This window comes from Oryzias melastigma, linkage group LG9 (assembly GCF_002922805.2).
Source record: "Oryzias melastigma strain HK-1 linkage group LG9, ASM292280v2, whole genome shotgun sequence".
NCBI lineage: Eukaryota > Metazoa > Chordata > Actinopteri > Beloniformes > Adrianichthyidae > Oryzias > Oryzias melastigma.
The window spans coordinates 21,657,351-21,676,858 of record NC_050520.1 but is presented as its reverse complement, the minus strand read 5'-3'; the positions used below and the strand labels follow the sequence as shown (position 1 = coordinate 21,676,858).

Sequence of the window (19,508 nt, the reverse complement as noted above, 5' to 3'; positions counted from 1 at the left end):
AAAGAGCAGCAAGAAAGAAAACTCCCTGTGGATGAAAGATTTTCAAATCTCTCTGCATGTTCCCTTATGGGATATGCGCAGATGGAGCATGCTCCCTGCTGCATGCAGGAAAGGGAAGTTTTGGCACCACAGAAATCATACAAAAGCAGAATGTGAGATAACTGGAGCAAAGAAAAATTAGATTTTCCTCAAAGTTGAAGTGTTTGTTTGTTTTAGTTTTTTTCATGCACGTACAAACACTATGTGGTCAGATAACAGTGAGAAGAGGAAAAGCTATAGTACAAAACAAAAGGAGGGATGTCAGAGGAAGAGTCTAATGATACAAGACATGATGGGGAAAAAGAGGTGAAAAGTTCAGAGGAAATACGCAGAACTTTTTTGTTGTACGACACTAAAAATATTGTGAAAAAAATGAAATTAGATGTATGGTTATGTTAAATATGCTAGTTTTTAATTTATTTGTGGCCATTTTTAACAACACCGTCATATTTATTCTTTTTTGGATTTGTGGTACATAGTTTTTACCACGGGAACAATAAAAAAGGGCTTGTCTTTGTTAGTTAATCCTTTGAAAGGGGGAAAAGGATTATGCACATTACAGTATCTAAATTGTAAGTATTAAAATATGTCAGTAAAGCTGTTTGACTTGGCAGTGTTTTATGGTGCAACTCACAAGCAGTCGTGGGGTCACTGAAACGAGAATGATCACAGGTCAGAGTGGACCGCTCTGATCTAAGACACACCATCTCACCATCGGAGCCATAAATATAGAAAGAAACTTTAACTGCTGTGAAATACGAGGCAGTCGAAGCCCCTTTTGTAGCACTTAAGACCGTCTATGGCCAAGTCGGTGTGTGTGCGTGTACAAAGGGAAGAACGCATGTGTTCAGATGGATGTCTGGGTATGGAGGTTTTACATGACGGAGAGAATGGGATGGGGTTACAAATTGTTTAATAGGCCACGCTAGCCCTTCATCGGCTGCACAGCTGAAAGTCTGTGCATGGAGCATGCGGAATCCCATCAGCCTGCATTACTGGAGGACAAGGGGTGGTGGTGGATGAAATGAGTGAAAGAGGTGGCTGCTATAAAAAGTGAAATCATATCACTTAGAGGCTATGCACAGATAAAACTGTTTGAACTAGGAAGCATAAATTGCCAATAGTGTTGAGTTTACAGTTTGGCAGAGGGTAGATTCCATCTTCGTCCTGTTTCTTTACAGCCCTTTGATTTTTGACACTATTTTTTCTCTTTTTTATGTTTGTAGTGTTTAAAACATACTACATTTAAAAACAAAAACATTTTCTTATGTGCTTTGACAACTCTGTGATGCACAAACATCTTGTTGATCATATTATATTTTTCTGTTTCTGCTTGAGATCTGCAGAGAAACACACTTGGTTTCTACATGCCCTTACTTTTGCAACAGAAGCCCTCTACAGAGTTACTCAAAGTTACATTCTACTTATGAATGAAAGTCAACATTTGCTAAGCATGTTGACAGAGCTTGATACAAGTTGATCAATGTTCTCCCTCTGCATAGTTCAAACTGGGCTGCAGTTATTTTGTTATTTTGGTTTTTAAGGTGCCTTCATCTTGTGCTACAAGTGCAAAGTTATTGATTAGTTAATTCTCTCTTCTCACCGATCAATATGAGAGGATTGAGAGGGAGGGTGCCAACCCTGACCTGCCCTCTCTCTGTCTAAGTCCGTCTTGTCTGTGCATTCATATCACCACGCTGAGGCATTCACACACTCAAAAAAAAAAAGAAAAAGAAATACCAATGACCCTTTGCTCATCATACCTATCCCTTCAATCCCAGTTACAGTTTTGATTAATCTTAAAGTGGTGCAAGGTCAAGCCAAGACAGCGCATATCTGGTGTTGGCTCACGCTGTCAGATAAAGGTCTCGCCTTCTGTTTCGGCTTTATTTAGGTCTGTGGTTCATGTGCTGGCCGCCTCTGAAGAGGTCATGGCTGCTCTGACACAGGAATCAATGACCTGCTTGGTAAACTCTGATCATGTTGGGTTTATTTTAGTTTTTCACATTCAGGATTTTTTTTATACTGCTTTTGAAAGTCTTCCAGAATAAAGGACTACTCAGCTAGCATTTTTTTTTCTTTATCAAAAATGTGACAAAAATATAGATATAGTCAGATTGTACTGAATATGCACTTAAAGTCATGATGTGACAAGCAAGCATTGCCAAACGCTCAGTTGTTACCTCATGCTTTACTGTGAATAGCTTAATAATGATTGAGTCAAAAATTGCCATACCTTAGTTTTTGTTGTAATAAATTTTAATACAACCAAAATAGTAGTGGCACCTCACCTCATTTACAGGGAGTGAGAGGACGTAACTATTCCAGCTATGACTGACACATTTTAATATATATTTTAAAAAAATCCATCGAGCTGGGACTACAAGCAGCTTATTGAAAGGTCAACTGTTCCCCACAGTTATCTATATCTCCAAAAGGGAGCATTTGACAATTGTGGCAGCAGCCAATCACTCTCACTTTTCTCAGTGAGCAATTTTTTTTTTTTTATTTTACCACCCATATGTTTCATGAATTGCACTATTCCAAACAGCATCAAATTGTTTCCGTGTCCTTTTTATGCCACCTCTGTTATTGCCTTGTAAGTTAGTGACAGAGGCAACATGTGTGCTATGTAAATGACTATGGGCAAAACATGCCCCTCTTCACAGCAGGCAGCTGTCATTCTGCTTATTCTATGATGCCGGCTTGTGTTTATGCCTCAGACATATATAAATGTCCTGGGCAGATAATCTTTTACGTTACACATGACATTCTGAACAGCAAAAGTAAAGCCTGACCCAGCTATGTACTGAAGAAGGCTGTTAGGCTGGCCACCTATCAATCATGTCGCCAAATCTGTACAAACTCTAGTAAAAATAAGACAATTGAAAAGATTGAAAAGGTCTAAATTTCTGGAGTAAAAATCTGACTTTTAACCTGAAACCCAATAGAGAATTTCTCACAACAGCCTTCCTTCAGGTCTTCTTCCTTCAAGCTAATGTCAAATTTCCGAACTGCACCAGAGTTCACTTGCAAGTGAATTCCAATCATCAAACAGAACAAGGTTTATCTTGTTTCAGTCTTGTTTTATTCACGCAAGACGTTAGGTGACCTTCTTAAGGGAAAGACAGCTGTTTTGTTTTATTTTTTTTTTTACCTGGACATATCTTTTCTTGAACAGACATCCATGTGATTGTAAACAGGCATCATAATGATTCTGCATTATAAAATAGTCATAAAAACTAGCAAACTACTCTGTGTGTATGCAGGGGTACTTTTTTAGTTAAATTTACGTATCTCAAAGTTAAAGACAGAATTATTCTTATAAGTGTTGACAATATACATATCACTTTAAAGATGTTTGGATCGTATCATTTAAAATAATAAATATTGTATTCCTTGTATTCCCTCCACTGTCACTCATTTGCATTTACTTCTAGTTAACACACTCTCAGTGCATGCCTTAAGTGGAAGGAGTGCTACATTGGTTGGTGATAGCAAGAAAAAGAAGCTCCTAAGAGAGTTATCTTTATAGACGTTGTTGAGGGACACCTTCTTCCTCTTCTTCTCCTTCTCTCGTTCATTTCCTTCTTTCTTCTCTTTCCTCCGTCTCCTTGTCTCTGCTTCTCACTTGCTCTCTCAAATCATGATCGCCTCCAGTGGTATTCAGACAGTCCAAGGACAAAGTAGAGATATGCTCGGAGCGACGGACTGTCCGTCAGCTTGTGTTTCTGTGTGTGCGTGTGGGGGAGGTGGGCTGATGTTGAGTCTTTGAAGCTGTTTTCCCCTTGTCCTAACAGATTGGAGTCTCGTCCCTCTCCCTTTAACCCCTTGATGCTACATCTTACGCAAACAGAACATACGTAGCAACACATTCACCTAGAGCTCAACTTGCTACTTCTATTTAAAGATGGTTACATTTCTCAATTTACATTTACTGTCTTTTCAAGGTGAATTAATCGTCAGTAAATATTTTATTTGTACATAAATATGTAAGATATTTTTTTATTGTACTGCAGGGTGTCTGTATTACCAAGCAAGGATTGGTGTGGCCTTGCCTCGTCTGACTAAACCAGACTGAAGAAGATGGCCTATAGATCTGTGTCCCTGAAAGAAGCGTCAACAAAATACACCTACACAAAAACAACCCTGATGTACTCAACCTCATGCTACACACACACAAAAACAAACTCAAAGAAAGCCATCCTGAAGACAGACTTCTCTCTCTGCGTGTGACACCACACCTCCACTCTTTGAGACAAACAGGGGAAATCCTCTTTCTCCTGCCTTGTCCATCATTCGCCGTCTCACTATCCCAAGGCATGTGCCGGACGGCAAGACCTCCCCCACCCTCCCCAGCCAGTCTTCAAAAATACTGAAATCTAACCAACACCCCTGTCCACTCACATGCACAAGCCCCTTGGCTCCAGGCGGGCTCCCCTGACGCAGGGACGCACACTCAGGCAGGAAGTTTGAGGAGAGCTTTGTGGCAGTTTACTTTTGTCAGAACACTTCAGATTTGACCCTCTCTTGACCAGGCGGCTTCCTTCTCCTCATTTCTCCATAAACAACCACATCCCTGTTGCTGAAGGCGTGCTGCCTCGCCAAGTGTAATAACATCACTCATGCCTTGATGTAATGAGGAGAACATACGCGAGAGCGACAGAGGCTGTGGTTTGAAGAAAAAAAAAGTTAAACGTACTCGATTTTCATTTTTGAGATTGCTTAGATGACAGGAGGAAACTGTGTTATGCTATAACCTCAGTGGTCTTCTCCACCTACTTTTTATCAACTGTGTGTCAAAACACACAAAGATGCACCAGGGCACAAACATTGCACACACAGGTACTCAGACAGCGAGCCTGTTCACTGATCTTGCTGAGTGTGTGTCAGCTCTATTAGTGCATTCCCAGATAGGGCCAGAGCCCTGTTATCTGTGCTGACCCATTAATTACACTTTGTTCCATTAAGTGATCTATTTCAGACCTGCCCCACCCTCAACACCCTCTCCCTGCTATTTCCACCTCTACCCTGCTCCTCCCCCACCTAAACTCTATCTTCTCAAGTATGTCCTTTTCACCCCCCCAAGCACACACATTGTGTCTCCCTTTTTATGTATGCATTGCATTTTGGATCAAAACGTTATAATCATTTGTCTTGAAAATTCATGAAATAACATCTCTTGTAACATTGAAGCAAAAAAATGTAGACAAAACTTTTACAAATTGGTGTAGTTGGATCTTGAAAATGTCCTTTAAATCTATGATTTACTTTTCCTCCTTGTTCTGGTCATTTTGTATATTCTATGTTGGATTTGTGAATCTACTTGGAGTGATACTTGTAGGCTTTTATGAATGTCTGTGTTTGCCTGCTTTCATCCATTTCTTGTGGCTTGTTTGAAGTTGTTATGTCTTTTTGTTCACATACACTGAGGTTTTAGCCAAGTGGTGCTTAAGTTGCTGCTGGTGAGCTGTAGAGAAAATCTGTTAAGGTAAAACTGAGCTTATTTACATTTCATTTAACCTCAGAAACCCAAGAGTGTACGTATATATACAAGTGTGTGTTTGTTCTCACTTACACTTTCGGCTCAGAATGGTTCCAGGGCAAATGTAAAATTTGAGCAGCTTTAGTGATTCCATTGTTTGCATTCCGTGTCCTTTTTTGTGTCCGGAGCTCAAAAGGCAGCTGCTTTTTCTCGCTTTAGGTTTAATTTTTCACTCTTTTAAAGATTCAGTCATATGAGACTTTATTGCAATGTCATGTCCACTTTCGAAGCTAAATAGGTTTTAAATGAAATGCTTGTTATAACAAGTGTTTCTGCAGTTAGTGGCGAGTTTACTTTCAGATGTTTCTAACCATGTTTTCACTTCGGTGTAAAGGCGTGGCGCCTTTTCAAGTCTATAAACAATGAAATCTGCAGTTATAGGTAGTCTCAACATTCATTGCAAGAGAGCAGAGATTTGTGCGCTGGAAGGTGAATGTTTTTCTTGTTGATTAGACTGTAAACCAACTCAACATGCGGTTGGAAACAGGTTAACTGATATGGATTTTTTTAAGCTTGTTTGGTCATTACTGTACTGTTTTTTGTGTGTTTTTCTCAATAGCTTTAGACTATTTTGACAATAAAACTTTAAAGCTTTTTTTAATTTGAAAATCTACTTAAATCTGTTATATCTTTCTCACCTGCATCTCCACCATTTTCTCCAACTCTTTAGTAATGTGTGAAATGTGTGTTTTTTTTCTATTAGTAGTGTTTTCTGGAGCTGCACATGTAGTCATTTCTTTGTTACACACTTGACTGTCCTTGTTGTCCTGCGCATGCTCTGTTTCCAGTCCATCTTGTTCCTGTTGTGCTTGGGAAGGTTGTCTGTCCTGACACTTGTCCAGGCATCATTGTGTGTGAGCGCCTGTGCCCATCTGAATGCATGTAGATGTATGTGAGTATTACTGCACAGTCTTTGTGTGGGCCTCTCTTTTCAGCTGTGCTGCCTTTGAGACATTATGCCTCAGTAGAGAAACAAAAGCTCTCCATTGCTCCTCAATTGGCAAAAAACAAAACAGTGTCAGGCGAGCTAGCAGCTCCCAAGTGTTTGCCATTTTAGTCCCAACCAATGGTGGTGAAGATTCAACAAAAGGCCTGGACAGGAGAGTAGGATGTTGTTTACGGTGTTAATATATTGGTATTAATCCAAAAAAAAAGGTCCTTCCACCAATATACGTGTTTAAACATGTTTCGTTTTTTATTTCAGTTTTCTTCTGCATCTCACCTTGTTGAACAGAAATACATGTAAGCTTTTTTTAACAAATAGTCTTTAATATTATTTTTAGAAAGAAAAACAAATATATTTTGTTTTGATTAGATAAGTATATTTAAGCTCTACATATTCTCAGTTTAGACACTTTATTTTGACTCAAAAACACTTGTTATTATCCTTTTATTTGTATTAAAATGTACTTTTATTGCATCTACTATCATACATTATCTGTACGTTTGCTAAAACTGCAGTGTCAGTTTACTCTAGCTTTAGGTTTTTATACTTTTATGTATTTATTTCTACTTCTTTCTAAAAAATAATGTTGCCAAATGATTTACAAGCAAAACAAAGCTGGACAGCTACAATAATAGACACATTGAATAGTCGACAAACTTAACTAAAAGCTAAAATATTCATAAAATCTAGCTACTTTATAAACATGATCAGATGTTAAAATTGAATTATTTAACATACAGTTTGGTACAGAAAAGTTATATTTTGTGTTGCAGTATATTTGCTTATTTCTTAGACTTAATCTAACCTGAGTGTAAAATTTACCAATATGTGCAACAAATGAAACAAAAGTGAGACTTAACCACATGTGGCAGAAAATAAGTATTTTAAGCCTCCTAAAATCAATTTTAAATGATAATTTTATTTCTATACCCTTTTTGTATCATCTATTTAGTTTTTTTTTATTAAATGTATACAGTGTTGACCGTTTACTCTTCATATACTTATTTTTTCTGTAAGGACAATATTTTTTTGTGTTTAATTTTTTTGTTTTTGTTTAAAAATACCATCAATAAAAGAGATTTTATTTTCTATTTCTAAGAACTGTACACAACCTCCCCCTTCAGTAGAACTGTGCAAAGCAAGGGGCATTGAAAGGTCTTTTTCGATGCGAGGGCATGTTTAGTCCTTTGATATTTTACTGGGAAGCGGAATCTGACACTAGTATCAAATACTCTGTGCAGTCCTTGGACTAGGGTTATCTTGTAAATACTCCTATCCAAGTCTATAAAAACAGGGGTCTTTTATTGCGACCAAGGCCATCTTTTATGTTAAAATATAAAAAAAAACACTCTGACTGGGCTCAGGGTTTGGATAGCTGGTAGGAATGTCAGGTTAAGGAAATGACCTGAAGTTCATGGAATAAAAAATAAGCAATTTACTGTTCACTGTTTATGTACAGTTACAAAGTATGTAAAGAAGGTAAAGATTTCACGAGTAAATGTCATATTCCAGTCTCTTTTTGCTTTTTTGTAGATTTGGTTTCACTTGTGTTTGTTTTCTTCTCAATAAACGCGTTTCTCTCAGCAGCGCCTGTAGCTAGTGATTCAGGTTCATCATCTCTAAATGTGTAATGAGATTTGCCTTCTTTTTGTCTATCAACAATGCACAATAAAAAGCAAAGCAATTAAGGGTGGTACACGAATGGTGGTGAGGGGGAAGGTAGACCCTGCTCACCAACAGTCATTTAAGATGAATTTAATTCAAGTGGCAACAGTTGTTTAACTGGTTTGATGAAAGACGCTTTGTTTGGGTGCATTTTTTTTTTCCTTCTGGATTGATGCCTGCATTTCTTTCCTGCTCTGGTAAAGCAGCAAACCTGTGACGGCTTCGTGTAGCGTGGTTTTCTATTCAAAACACACACGCATAATTTAGCATAGACAAAGACTGATCCTATCAGTGTTCCAGAGTGGGTCTGATGTGAATATCCTCACCTTGAGTGGAAAATGAAGATAGGTGTTAGGGATTAATTACATTTTTGACTCGAGATGACATTTCCGTGTTTAGTTGTAGAGGCCAGCGCAGCTTTGGCAGCATGGCTGACCACCTGTCACCTGCCTCAGCTTTCTTTGACCTCGTCTTCCGTTGCAACGTGTTACGCCCCCTTCGACAGACAGCCATGTGGGACTAAATGACATCCCTGCCCTTTATACATGTCAGAAGCCACGGTGACAAATACACGTGCCTAACTACACATGTGTGGGCTTTGCGTTTGGACAGGCAGACATGGAGGCTCTAACAGGAACACACTGTGTGGGCACACACTTTGTAAGCATACTCTTGCACTCACCCCAGAAGATCATTTAATATAAGAGAGCGTCAGGAGCGGAAATCCGATCGTCTGACAACCAGGATACAGATAGCGATTCTCCTCCGCTGATGCATGCAACAGATATTCTCAACAAATACTAACCCGGCTAAGGTTACAAGCCGCCAAGGCACACGCCACAATGCATAGCTGTGCCTCACATTCAGATAAAACAAAAGCTTAGGTTACCACCGATAGGAAATTGATAAGATAATCCTTTGCTTGGGGTATTTTTTTTTCCGTGAAAACTCTGACAAAAGGAAATGAGAAAATGTTTCCTTCAGCATCCAATAATATTAGTCATATTAGCCCTGGCAGGTGTTCCTTTTTGCACTTTTTGTTTTCTGATTTTATCGCTGTTGATTCTCTTTTGTAATTGAACTTCAGTTAATGTTTACCTCTGAAGTCAGTGCATTTCTCTCAGCAGCCACATTTGTTAATTTTCTCTGAGAAGAGTACTCACTTAACATTTCTCTTTGCTCAAAGTGCTCTTAATAATTGGAATATGTATTGATATTATAACTGTAGCAAAGAGATATGGTCTCCTTTACATGAATGTAATTACGAATTAAAAAAAAAAATTACTTCCAGTAAAATAGGCCATTTGTACACAAGCCATTAACTGGTGAGGCTTTAAATAATGTAGCCCAGATGGAACCTAATTATAGTTGGTGCGCTTTGATTCGCGCTTCCTGTCAGAGTATCACTCGGGGCGTCACTTTTGCTTTTCAGTCACCTAGCGTTTGTTTTGAAATTTGTGACAATCACAGCCGATTTCCATTTGCAACAGCACGTATTGTTTGGTTCATAGGGAAGAAAGCATGGCCTATAGCTATGCAGGAGTTTCCTTGTTTCCAGTTCAGAACTCTGCTCCTCTGTTCTTTTACTTCGCTGCACACAAGTGATAACAACTCTGGATGTGTTTGTGTTTTGGAGCGAGCGATTGTGGAAATACGTACAAGTGTACGCCGCGTAAAAGAAGACTCTTGAATTACGAGCGTGTGTATCACCATATTGCATCAGAGCGGAGTAGATCAAACAGTCAATTACTTTGAGCGGGCTCCAGAGGCTGTGACAGAGAGGAGGAGGCTAAATATCCAGGATCAAATGCTCTCCTCTAACTGTCACATAATGAGGCAGTCTCAGGAAATGCACACAGAATGGTCAAACTGAGAGCACACCAGGGAGCTCTCACCTCAGACCATACATCCGCACAGGCAATTTTCTGCCGTACAATCAAACATCTGCATGTGGCCGTCTCTTTGTGCATTTACCATTACTAATTACAATTAAAGTATGACAATAATGAGATTTTTTGGGGGGTGGGGAGGTCATCCCTGTATTTAATGTTCATAAAGCATGCAATTTCATTTCATCATAACTACTGCATGGACAAAAGTACTTACATAAAACTTCTAAAACAAGACAGAATTAGCATTTAAAGTCTTAACTTTTGCATATTTTCTTGTTTTAGATTTTGCTCCTTTTTAAGATATTTTCATGATTTGTAGCAGAGCTGACTTTTTCTGCCTGGTTACAGCACTGCCACCTCTAAATCAGTTCACATTACTGCTTTGACACCATCCATTAGCCTCAGCGCATTTTAGCCAATAAAAGGAAGAGTGGATGCTTGTTTTTAATGGCCTCTTTTTTTATTTGTGAGTTTATGTCCCTGTGTGAGCCTCGATGGAGGTGCTGGACTTTATATAAGAGGCCCAACCCTGTAGAGATGGGTGGAGCATAGCACAGGAGTCATCGGAGGGGTACGGGCTCATCTGCATATTGGCACATGGACACCCCCATCGTGACCCCCAAGTGCGACAGGATAGGGAGGAGAGGCTGTCGGCGTTCTGGGGAGTTCACAGCCAGTTCAGGGTGAGCGGGAGAGCGCTGCAGAATTGATTGGGTCTGCAAAAGACACAAAAAAACAACAAGAAAAAAGGCAAAGCAGAAGTTAGAACACCAGTGGGGGAAAGGCCAACAAAAAGAAAAACAGAGACGAGGAAAAAATGTTCAAATTGTCTTAAATTTGTTAAAAAATTATAAATTAGAGGACAACTGTATTTGTTTCAAGAAATAAATCATGTGATGGACTCTATTGCAAGTAATACAGTCACTCAGATTATTGATTACAATGATTGGCAGGCCAGTAGATTTGACCCAAGACATTGACTGCCGTCTGCTTTCAGAGTAACGTGGTTTTGCCTCTCATCTTTGACTTGTTGAGAAGGCTGACGCATGCTCATGCACACAAATTCCACACAACTTACTTCTAGCAAAAATAAATAAATTCCCTCTCAGGCTAGAACCTCACTTTTGCTCCCGTCTTACAATCGCACACATAAACACACACATGCCAGCAGCATTAATGCGTCCAGGCAGAGGTCAATCTAATAAACATGGGGTCAGTTCAACAGCCATCAGAGGCCTGTCTGCCAAGCTTTTAAGGTGCTTCCTAATTGTATCTCTGTGGCTTTCTAGTCCAGTTTTATTTTATTTTATTGTATTTATTTTTTATTGTATTTATTTATTTGCAGCTGATGCCACCTAAACCAAAAATAAAAAATTAAAAAAGTTCAGGAAAGATACAGAAAAACGACAGCTGTAGTAAAGAGGGATTAACACACTAAAAACATTAGCTGAAATTAAATATGTTAGCTTTTTTTTTAAAGTAAGTCTGCAAACAAATTGAATTTTCTCTTAAAAAAATAGTACATATTTTGCAGGCAAATGTGTTTTTAGTTCAATTTATTTTATCTGTGGACACTGTGGAAAAAAAAGAATATTGACCTAAATATAATGTGGTCATTTCCAAACAATTGGGACTTTATCACTTTACTGTAATTATTTAGGATGGTTGTTAGTTTTTCCAGGACTGGATGACCCAACCAACTGTCTTTAGAGGTCAGTGTGTTAAAGGTTAAAGGTCATAACAGTAAAATGAGGAAAATAACAAGGTCAGGACAACACTAGAGTATCACGGCTCAGGTTTGTATGGCTGCATTAGGACTTATAGCATTATAGTCATTGAATCCACTGTACCAGTGGGACAGATGGGGAAAAAGTGAAAATGTTTGTTACAGTTGGGAGAAACCCAACATGGGATCATAGAGAACTATTCAACCGCAACTATGACATGGAGGGAGTATCTTTGAGTTTTTGTCTTGCTTTACAGTCCAATTATGTACCATGAACTCCGCTGTTACCTGGAGTTATTGCCTCTAAAGGCATGTAAACATTCATCGTAGATCCGCCCAAGCATGAACGAATCTGTGAATATCGTCTCACAGTAAACCAATTGTCCCTCTGGAGAACAAAAGGCCACCTGAACGAAGCTTTTCAGGTCCAGTTACAGTTGTGTGTCCAAGCAGCCAAGCTCCTAACTGGCGACAACAGGAAAGAAAAAGAAAAAAAAAAGCCTTATCTGTTAGCACTGCATGGTTGGTGAGCAGGAACTGAAAGCGTGGTCCGCTCTCATCATCGGCGCTCTTATGCAGAGCCAAGGTGTTCTGTTGTAGAGCTTGCCGCCTTTGACTTTACAAGCTATCCAACTAAATATCTGGCCTGTGATACCCTAATCCTAAAGGAACTTGAGGCGCTTGTACCAGATTTCAAGTGTGACCCCAACTTTGGAATTTGCTCACCTAGAGGAGGTCAGAGGGAAACCCAGCACTGTTGCCCCCCCACCACTGCCAGACCACCTGATATGTCCACTAGTTACGTATCTCCAGCTTGGGTCTTGCCTTTCCCGATGAATGAATGACTACCGCTCCATTGGTTTCACTTAGTGCTTTCATTGTGCATATCTCTGGTGGTTTTGCTGGACGGACCTCTTTCCATCTCCACACACATGCGCTGGTGTTGATTCTCAGGTATCCGCTTGGATAACAAATTAAAGCGGTCTCATTGGACTAGCAGGTCACACGCTGCCATGGCGCTCACATACTTTTGTGTTGAGAGAAGCAGTTCATTGTGGAGGGAGTTCATTATCCCCCCCATAATGTTTATTTCTTTCACTGTTAGTTTAGTCAGACTGTGTGTGCAGGGCTACAGAGCTGTTTATTGATTATGCTACAACAGTCATGACGCACTTTTCCATCCCTGCAGCAAACAGTAAGCAACTACTTTTGTGTTTGTCGTTTCCCATGTACCAAAGGCACAGAGAGACATGAGCTGACCTCCTGGATGAGTTTCAGATCCATCTTCAAGTTCTTCAGCGAAGCCCTGAAGGCGAAAGAAGACGAGGAGCAGGAGGAGACCTCCAACACCGTCACCACGCGCAGCAGCTCGCACAAAAACAAACACCAGGATCTGTAGAGAGCCACCGATATTACTATGGAAGAAATGCAGGTTTTTGAGGTGATAGGGAAGTGGGTAGGTCGGAATCAAACGTTGAAGTTCATAAATGGTATTTTTTTTTTCTTTCATTGTCTCGTCCTCTGTAACCTCACACATGATTTTCCTCTTCACTGTCTTGCCTGAGTGTCATTTCTCCCCTCCAGCTCTTCCTGGCTTTGCGCTCACACAGTCCCCTTGTTGATAGAGACAAAAGTACAGGGTCACCATGTATACAACACAATAATGTTTTGCATTACTTCTAGTTGAGTGCAACTGTCAAAGCAATATGGGCCTGAGTGTTGCCGCTTCCCATGGGCTGTGGCCTGGCTCCGGGTACGGGCCACAGCAGCAGAGATTAAGGCTGACAGGCGCTGTGCACAATGCGCTGTGGTGCACCTCTAATTGTCCTGACATCAGCCTGAACTGAGCTAATGCCCTGCCTGCCCTCCAGTCTGTACTGCTCAGTCTCTTCCTCCCGCCCTCTGTCTTTTGCGCCTGGTCCTAAAGCCTGAACTTTTATTTCCTTAAAATGATCTGACCTGCTCATTTTTATTTTCAAGAATCATAGTCTTTTTTCATAAAATATTTTTTTAATGAAGGGAAAGCACTCAAACTTTTAAATTGCTTTCATGTCAACTTTTTTAACTTTTCAGTGTTTTATTCCCACAAATTTTTGTTTTTTTTCTTAACATTGGGCTCCCTAGCAAATTTTTTTTATTTTTTTTATTAAGTCAACACATCACAAAGAAAAGTATTTATTTTTGCGTCCTACTAAACTGTAAAGAGTTCATATCTCCGTTATTATACACATGTATCATTTTTCCTTTTTTTTCCCTGAAATTGATGCCTGTGGCTGATTGAATGTGATGAAACACATAAAACAAACACAACCTGTTCTAATTACAGAGAATTTAGGATACTGCATATATAAAATCACTTAGCGTCAAGCATCAAAATAGGTTTGAAGGATATCTCATTTTCCCAGGAGCCAGAAGTCAACTCACAACTCTCATAAAACCCCAATATATCACCTTACTCATGTCAGGAAATTCAAGATTTCAATATTTTTCTAAGCCACGAGGATATTTTCTCAGATGTTTGAGGGGGAAAGAAAACAGATTTTCAGTCCATCCGCCCAAGTTTTCCTCATGTAGTTAAAAGTGACACAGTCTCCCAGCTTAGCACCACATAATCTGACTTTATGACAAAAATGTGACAAAAAAAAGGCTTTATAAACCATTCGAGGGTTTATGGAAAACAATTCTAATACATTTTGACATTAGGAAAAACTCCAAACTGGATGTGGAAACTTGTGATACCATTGAGCCATTGTACATTTCTATCCCCCATCATCGTGAAGCGCGCGCTCCGCCTCTCCTGCTCTTTATGTGCGTGCTTTGAGGCTCTCCTGGATTATATTTCTGCCTTCATTAGACAAGTGTGGCTGATGGCTAATTTTCTTTTAATTTGATTCCGATCTCCCCAGGTTCCTGCAAAAGAAGTTGGCTTATTATTTGATTTGATGAGTTTCATTTCAAGTTTCTGTTGCTCACCTTTGTGCTCTTTTCTTACACTTGATTTTTTTCCCCCTTTTCAATGTGTATATTGTTGCCTTAGGAATAAACAGGACTCGTCATACTGTTTTTAATATCCAACAAGCCATAAATGAACAGAAGTGAAGATGTGAGGACCGCCTCAATCTAAAGTCTGCAAACAATGGAGGGGCACTTTTTATTACTTATTGGTCTTGAAGGTTTTTTTTCTCCTGTATTGATTTAACCTAAATGCCCTTTTTGTTTTTATCAAGTTTTTTCTGTTTTTGAAGTTGGAAATGTTCTATCAAATCACAACATGTTATTATTTTTGTTCAATTATCTAAAAGTGATTTGCATTTCTGTAAAAATGTTCTTTACTTGCTACAATGATGTAATTTACCTATTAAATAGAAATTAAATATTTCTTGCCTATAAGGATTTTTTCTGCGTTTTTTTGTAAAAGTTATTTGTTTTGTCAGGGGTTGCCCGCCGCGTTGCGCGCATTAAGTGTTTGGATAAAGTGGTAAGGCAGGTGCAGCAGAGAAGTGACAAAGATGTGGCTGGAAAGTGTGAAGTGAGCGCGGCGGGATGAGAAAGTCGAGCAGCCCGTGTAAAACGAGCTGTGTGCGTCATTGTCTCAACACTTACGCCACAATCCGAAGTCCAGCAACATGCTGGAGTGCATTTATTTGCTTTTATTTGCGACTACAAGTCTCTTTTTTCATGTTACTTTTCATGTAAAACAGCTTGTTGTCCTCCCTTTTCAGTATTGTTCTGAAAGAGAACGTCAAGGTTGCAGTTTTAGCACCATTTCCAGATAAGTGAGAAGTGCGCCAAAATGAAAACTGTGCAGCCGCTCCTTTTTTGACCGAACCACTCACCAACTCGGCAAAAGTTTCGATTATTTAAACATCCCTGTGATAAATCTGAACATTTATTTTTAATTAAACTCCTAACAAGAAGGTGGACGGAGCAGGGACGGAATCGGCGCATTAAAGAGAGTCATTGTGGCGCACACGCGTGCGTCTGTCTGTGGGACAGATTTAACTCCACAGCTCCGGGATTCTGCGAGAGGAGCTCTTTCTCCTGAGTTTAATTAAACAACCTGCCGTCTGTCCAAAGCAATGATGTAGCTGGATCATAAATTATGACTTCCAGTCAGCTTTCATCAAAGGCGGACGATTAATAGCCACGCTGCGGGAAACGTTACATTTTGGAGCCGGAATTATTCCAAGTTTCCGTCTTTGACTTCATTCGCAATCCGTCAAATGCGGATGATTTCACACAAATAAAATAATCCAAATAAAATAATTTTATAATTCAAATATGATCCCGCAAAAACAAACCAAAAAGTTCTGATCTGAACTTGTGAAAATGGATTTGATCGCGCGTCATGACGCACGCAGGTACCAAAAAACTGATTGATCGACTTAACTTTAACACCAATCCTGCCTATTAGATGCTTGAAGGGGACCTCAGGGTTGCTGCCACCGCGGCTGATATTTCAATTTTTTTCCTTCAAGAGAGTTGTTGTCACGCTTGCTTGCTCCTGCACATCCACGCACCAACTCCTTCCAAAGGAACCGGCGTTAAGCAAAGTTGGAATGTCACCCCCATGACAGCCCCCTCTCTCCTACGCACACACACACTCCTTCAACACTCTCTCTCGGATCACTGTCAGATCACTATTTGCATAATTATATGCTCAGCTCAGAGGAGAAAACTAACCCCCGAATTTTACGGGTCAACTAACTGCAACAATCAATGTTTTATCGGGTGTACTAGGAGAAAATATCTTTAACAATCATAGGTAGTCTCTCTTTCTCCTTCTTTCGCCCCCTTCTTTTATCAATGCATTTCAATTGGCACTTTTGCTTGTTTCAAACATTACTTTCAAAGCATCTCAAAAATGGGGAAACGTCTTAATTTAAAGCAGGGAGAACTCTGTGAGTTAGAAAAAAGGATTGATTTTATGGGAAGGATTCTATCATTTTCCCAACAAGGTTTTTTTTTTATTTTAAAGAAGACAATCTGTCATTTTGTTAATAACTTGAGGACAAACAACTACTTTTCAATCTCCTCATATATTGTAAACATAGAAATAGCATTTCATGGAGTCAAACGTCACATTTAGAGGAGACTTTAATTGACCAGAAACGCGCAGGAAGGCGCGTGTCAGGGTTCCAAAGCGGGAGCGTGGGCCTTTTAAGAAGAAGAAGAAGCAACTATTTGTGTCTGAGATGATCTCATGTGTGATATCTCCACAGTGAGATGGTCATCACATGTCATGGAAACAACCCCCCCACATAAATGGAGATCACGTGTAATGATCCTAATGGACTCGCGGGCGCAGGATGACCGTCTGTCCTCCTGCTCTCACCTGTCTCCGGCTTCCTATCAAAAAGCGCTATTAGAACGATAATGTGTGGAAATATGCGCAGCAAATCGGCTATCCCGGCGAAAAAAAGCAATTCCCCTGGTCATTATATGAAAATCAGTGCTGGCAGACATGTGGAAAAAAACCTTTAGAGACTAAAATCACAAATCGGAACTTCCTATAGGCGAAGAACTTCAGCATAATCAGTATATTCTTGCGGTTATCCCCATTTTCTGTTCTTGGCACGGCTGTCTGGAACTTCCAAGAACATCAACATTGGGGCCTAACACGTGTGTGTGGCGCAGAGTCCTGCCACATAATGCTCCGATTGTGGGACAGCTGTTGGCAGAGCCGTTTTACGGTGTTCACTCCATTTGGCTTTAATAGCAGCTTTCAGGCGGACCGCCACTCTATCCCCTCACCGCCCCTTCAATTACACCTCCTCTAATACTTTGCTGGCCTAAAGACTCCTGCAGTTTGGAAAGGGGGGGGGGGGTTCAAAAAAGAGAGGCACCATCTGAAACGCAATACATTTGAAGAATGGGCACTGACTTTTAAGATTTCAAGGCTGCGCTCTTTGATGATTCCAGGGACGTAGTGTTGGGCGGTGGGTGATGCTGCTGGAGCGGGCAGTGGAAACGTGACACCGCCTTGCAGTGGCCCACTTTAACAGGCCAGTGACGACTGAGTGACTGACTGACTGCACAAAGTTGCTCCGTTTGGTTTTTGATGAGTGGCAGGAGAGGTGGAAGAGTTCAGGGTGGGCCCTGTGATCGGTGCAAAACAGGCCTGGACATCGAACAGCAATAAAATGATTTATTTTAAACAGTAATATATCAAATATACGTCAATTTTGAATTACATATTTACCTTCAATTTGTTTTGAAAACTCAAAAATGCAGTAAGTGATCTCAAACACTTTTTGTAACTTAAGAAAAAGGGAAATGGAAAAAGTTTGGAAAGTTTTTCTTAAGTTTTTGGCTCAAAAAAACCCACTTAAATCATTTTTTTTAAAATATGTCAGTTAATTATACTCTTATTTTTTCATTACTTGTTTTTAATTGTAATTTTATTTAAAATAAATAAATAAAAGAGACAGAAATTGCCCCCCAAATCACTACAATAAATGCCACAAAACAATAAAAGAAAAAATCAACTTAAAATAATTTTATGGAGCTTTTTTATGCAGGAAAGTGAAAACATTAAAAATATATATTTTAACATGCACAATGTCACAATTTTGACTAAAGCTAATTCACTGATTAATTATATATTTCGTTAACTTTAAGCATGATACGGAAGTTTAAAATAAATTTAAGCTCACAACAATAATTTTCAATATTAAATAACGAAAATCAATATATTTTTTAAATAAGTCAAATAATTTTACGATGTTTGATGTTTATGCACTTTAGAAATTATATATCAATTGGTAAGTAAATCAATTATTATTAATAATATTTTTACCGTCAATAATAAATAAAGTCGATTTTTTGGTTATTTAAACAAACGAAATAACGCGCTTATTCCATTAATCCGTGAAGTGTGGATGAAGGTGGAGCGGAGCCGGTCAGGTATCGATTAGATGACAGCGGGAGAAAAGGCCTTGACAAAGACTCAACCGTTCAAAGAGTCAAATTCGAGCAGAAAATAAACCCAATCTACTAGATTTCGCGTTTGAGGCTTTAATTGCAGCTGAGCTGCGGGTTTTCTCGCGCGTCGGAGGTTCGATTCCCAAGTATGGGAGCATTGCTGGTAAAGCACATGGGCCGGAAATTAAACCTCATTTTGATATTCTTTTGTAAACATGAGATAAAATGCCGGCTTCTGCTATATTTAAATTTATCTGTATTATTATTAATTTTTATTTTAATAGTGTAAAAATTTGCATTTTGCCAAAAAATTAACATTTTAAACATTATAAAAAAGAAATAAAATATTTTAGGACAATTTTGCCAAAACTTGTTTATTTTTTGTTTGCTTTCTACTTTCCTTGCAGTAAATCCTCACATTTACGCACGGACTCGTCTCTTTTTTCTTTCTTTCTTTCTTTTTTTTTTTGGTTGCAAAAGCTGGAAGAAGAGGAGCGGGAAGGCGATATTAAATCACACATTATAGATGAGTTTCATCATGTGGACGCAGCCCTCCGAGGATAAACAGGGCCGCGCGTGGGGTAAGAAGGGGATCCGCGTTATTATGAAGCGGGGAAGAGGCCTTTCACAGGCAAGCCGCCTGCATCCTCATTACATCCAGCCCCCCAAAAATAGATGAAGGTAAAATGAAGTTATTGCCATCCAATGAACTCAAATTAGCCGGGCCTCACCGTGACAGACAGCTCGCGTGGGGAGAGGTGGAGGGGGTGG

At 39.5% G+C, this 19,508-nt stretch overlaps 1 protein-coding gene and 1 long non-coding RNA gene across 5 annotated transcripts in view; one reads left to right on the top strand and one right to left on the bottom strand.

Moving 5' to 3' along the window:
* Positions 1-19,508, top strand: part of fam172a (family with sequence similarity 172 member A) — a 146,155-nt gene that overhangs the window by 121,443 nt on the left and 5,204 nt on the right. Inside the window, exon 10 of one of the 4 annotated variants that reach the window (XM_024275668.2) lies at positions 13,052-15,203. The exons of the other annotated variants lie outside the window; for them this stretch is intronic. Coding sequence (XP_024131436.2) covers positions 13,052-13,212 — 161 coding nt within the window. The 3' untranslated portion in view covers positions 13,213-15,203. Of the gene's footprint in view, positions 1-13,051; positions 15,204-19,508 lie in introns of those variants that run through there. 4 annotated transcript variants of the gene reach the window in all.
* On the bottom strand, positions 10,525-13,206 carry LOC112148499. The gene is made up of 2 exons (XR_004948442.1): positions 13,074-13,206; positions 10,525-10,803 (listed from the first exon to the last, which is right to left on the bottom strand). It is a non-coding gene; the product is annotated as an uncharacterized LOC112148499 (long non-coding RNA).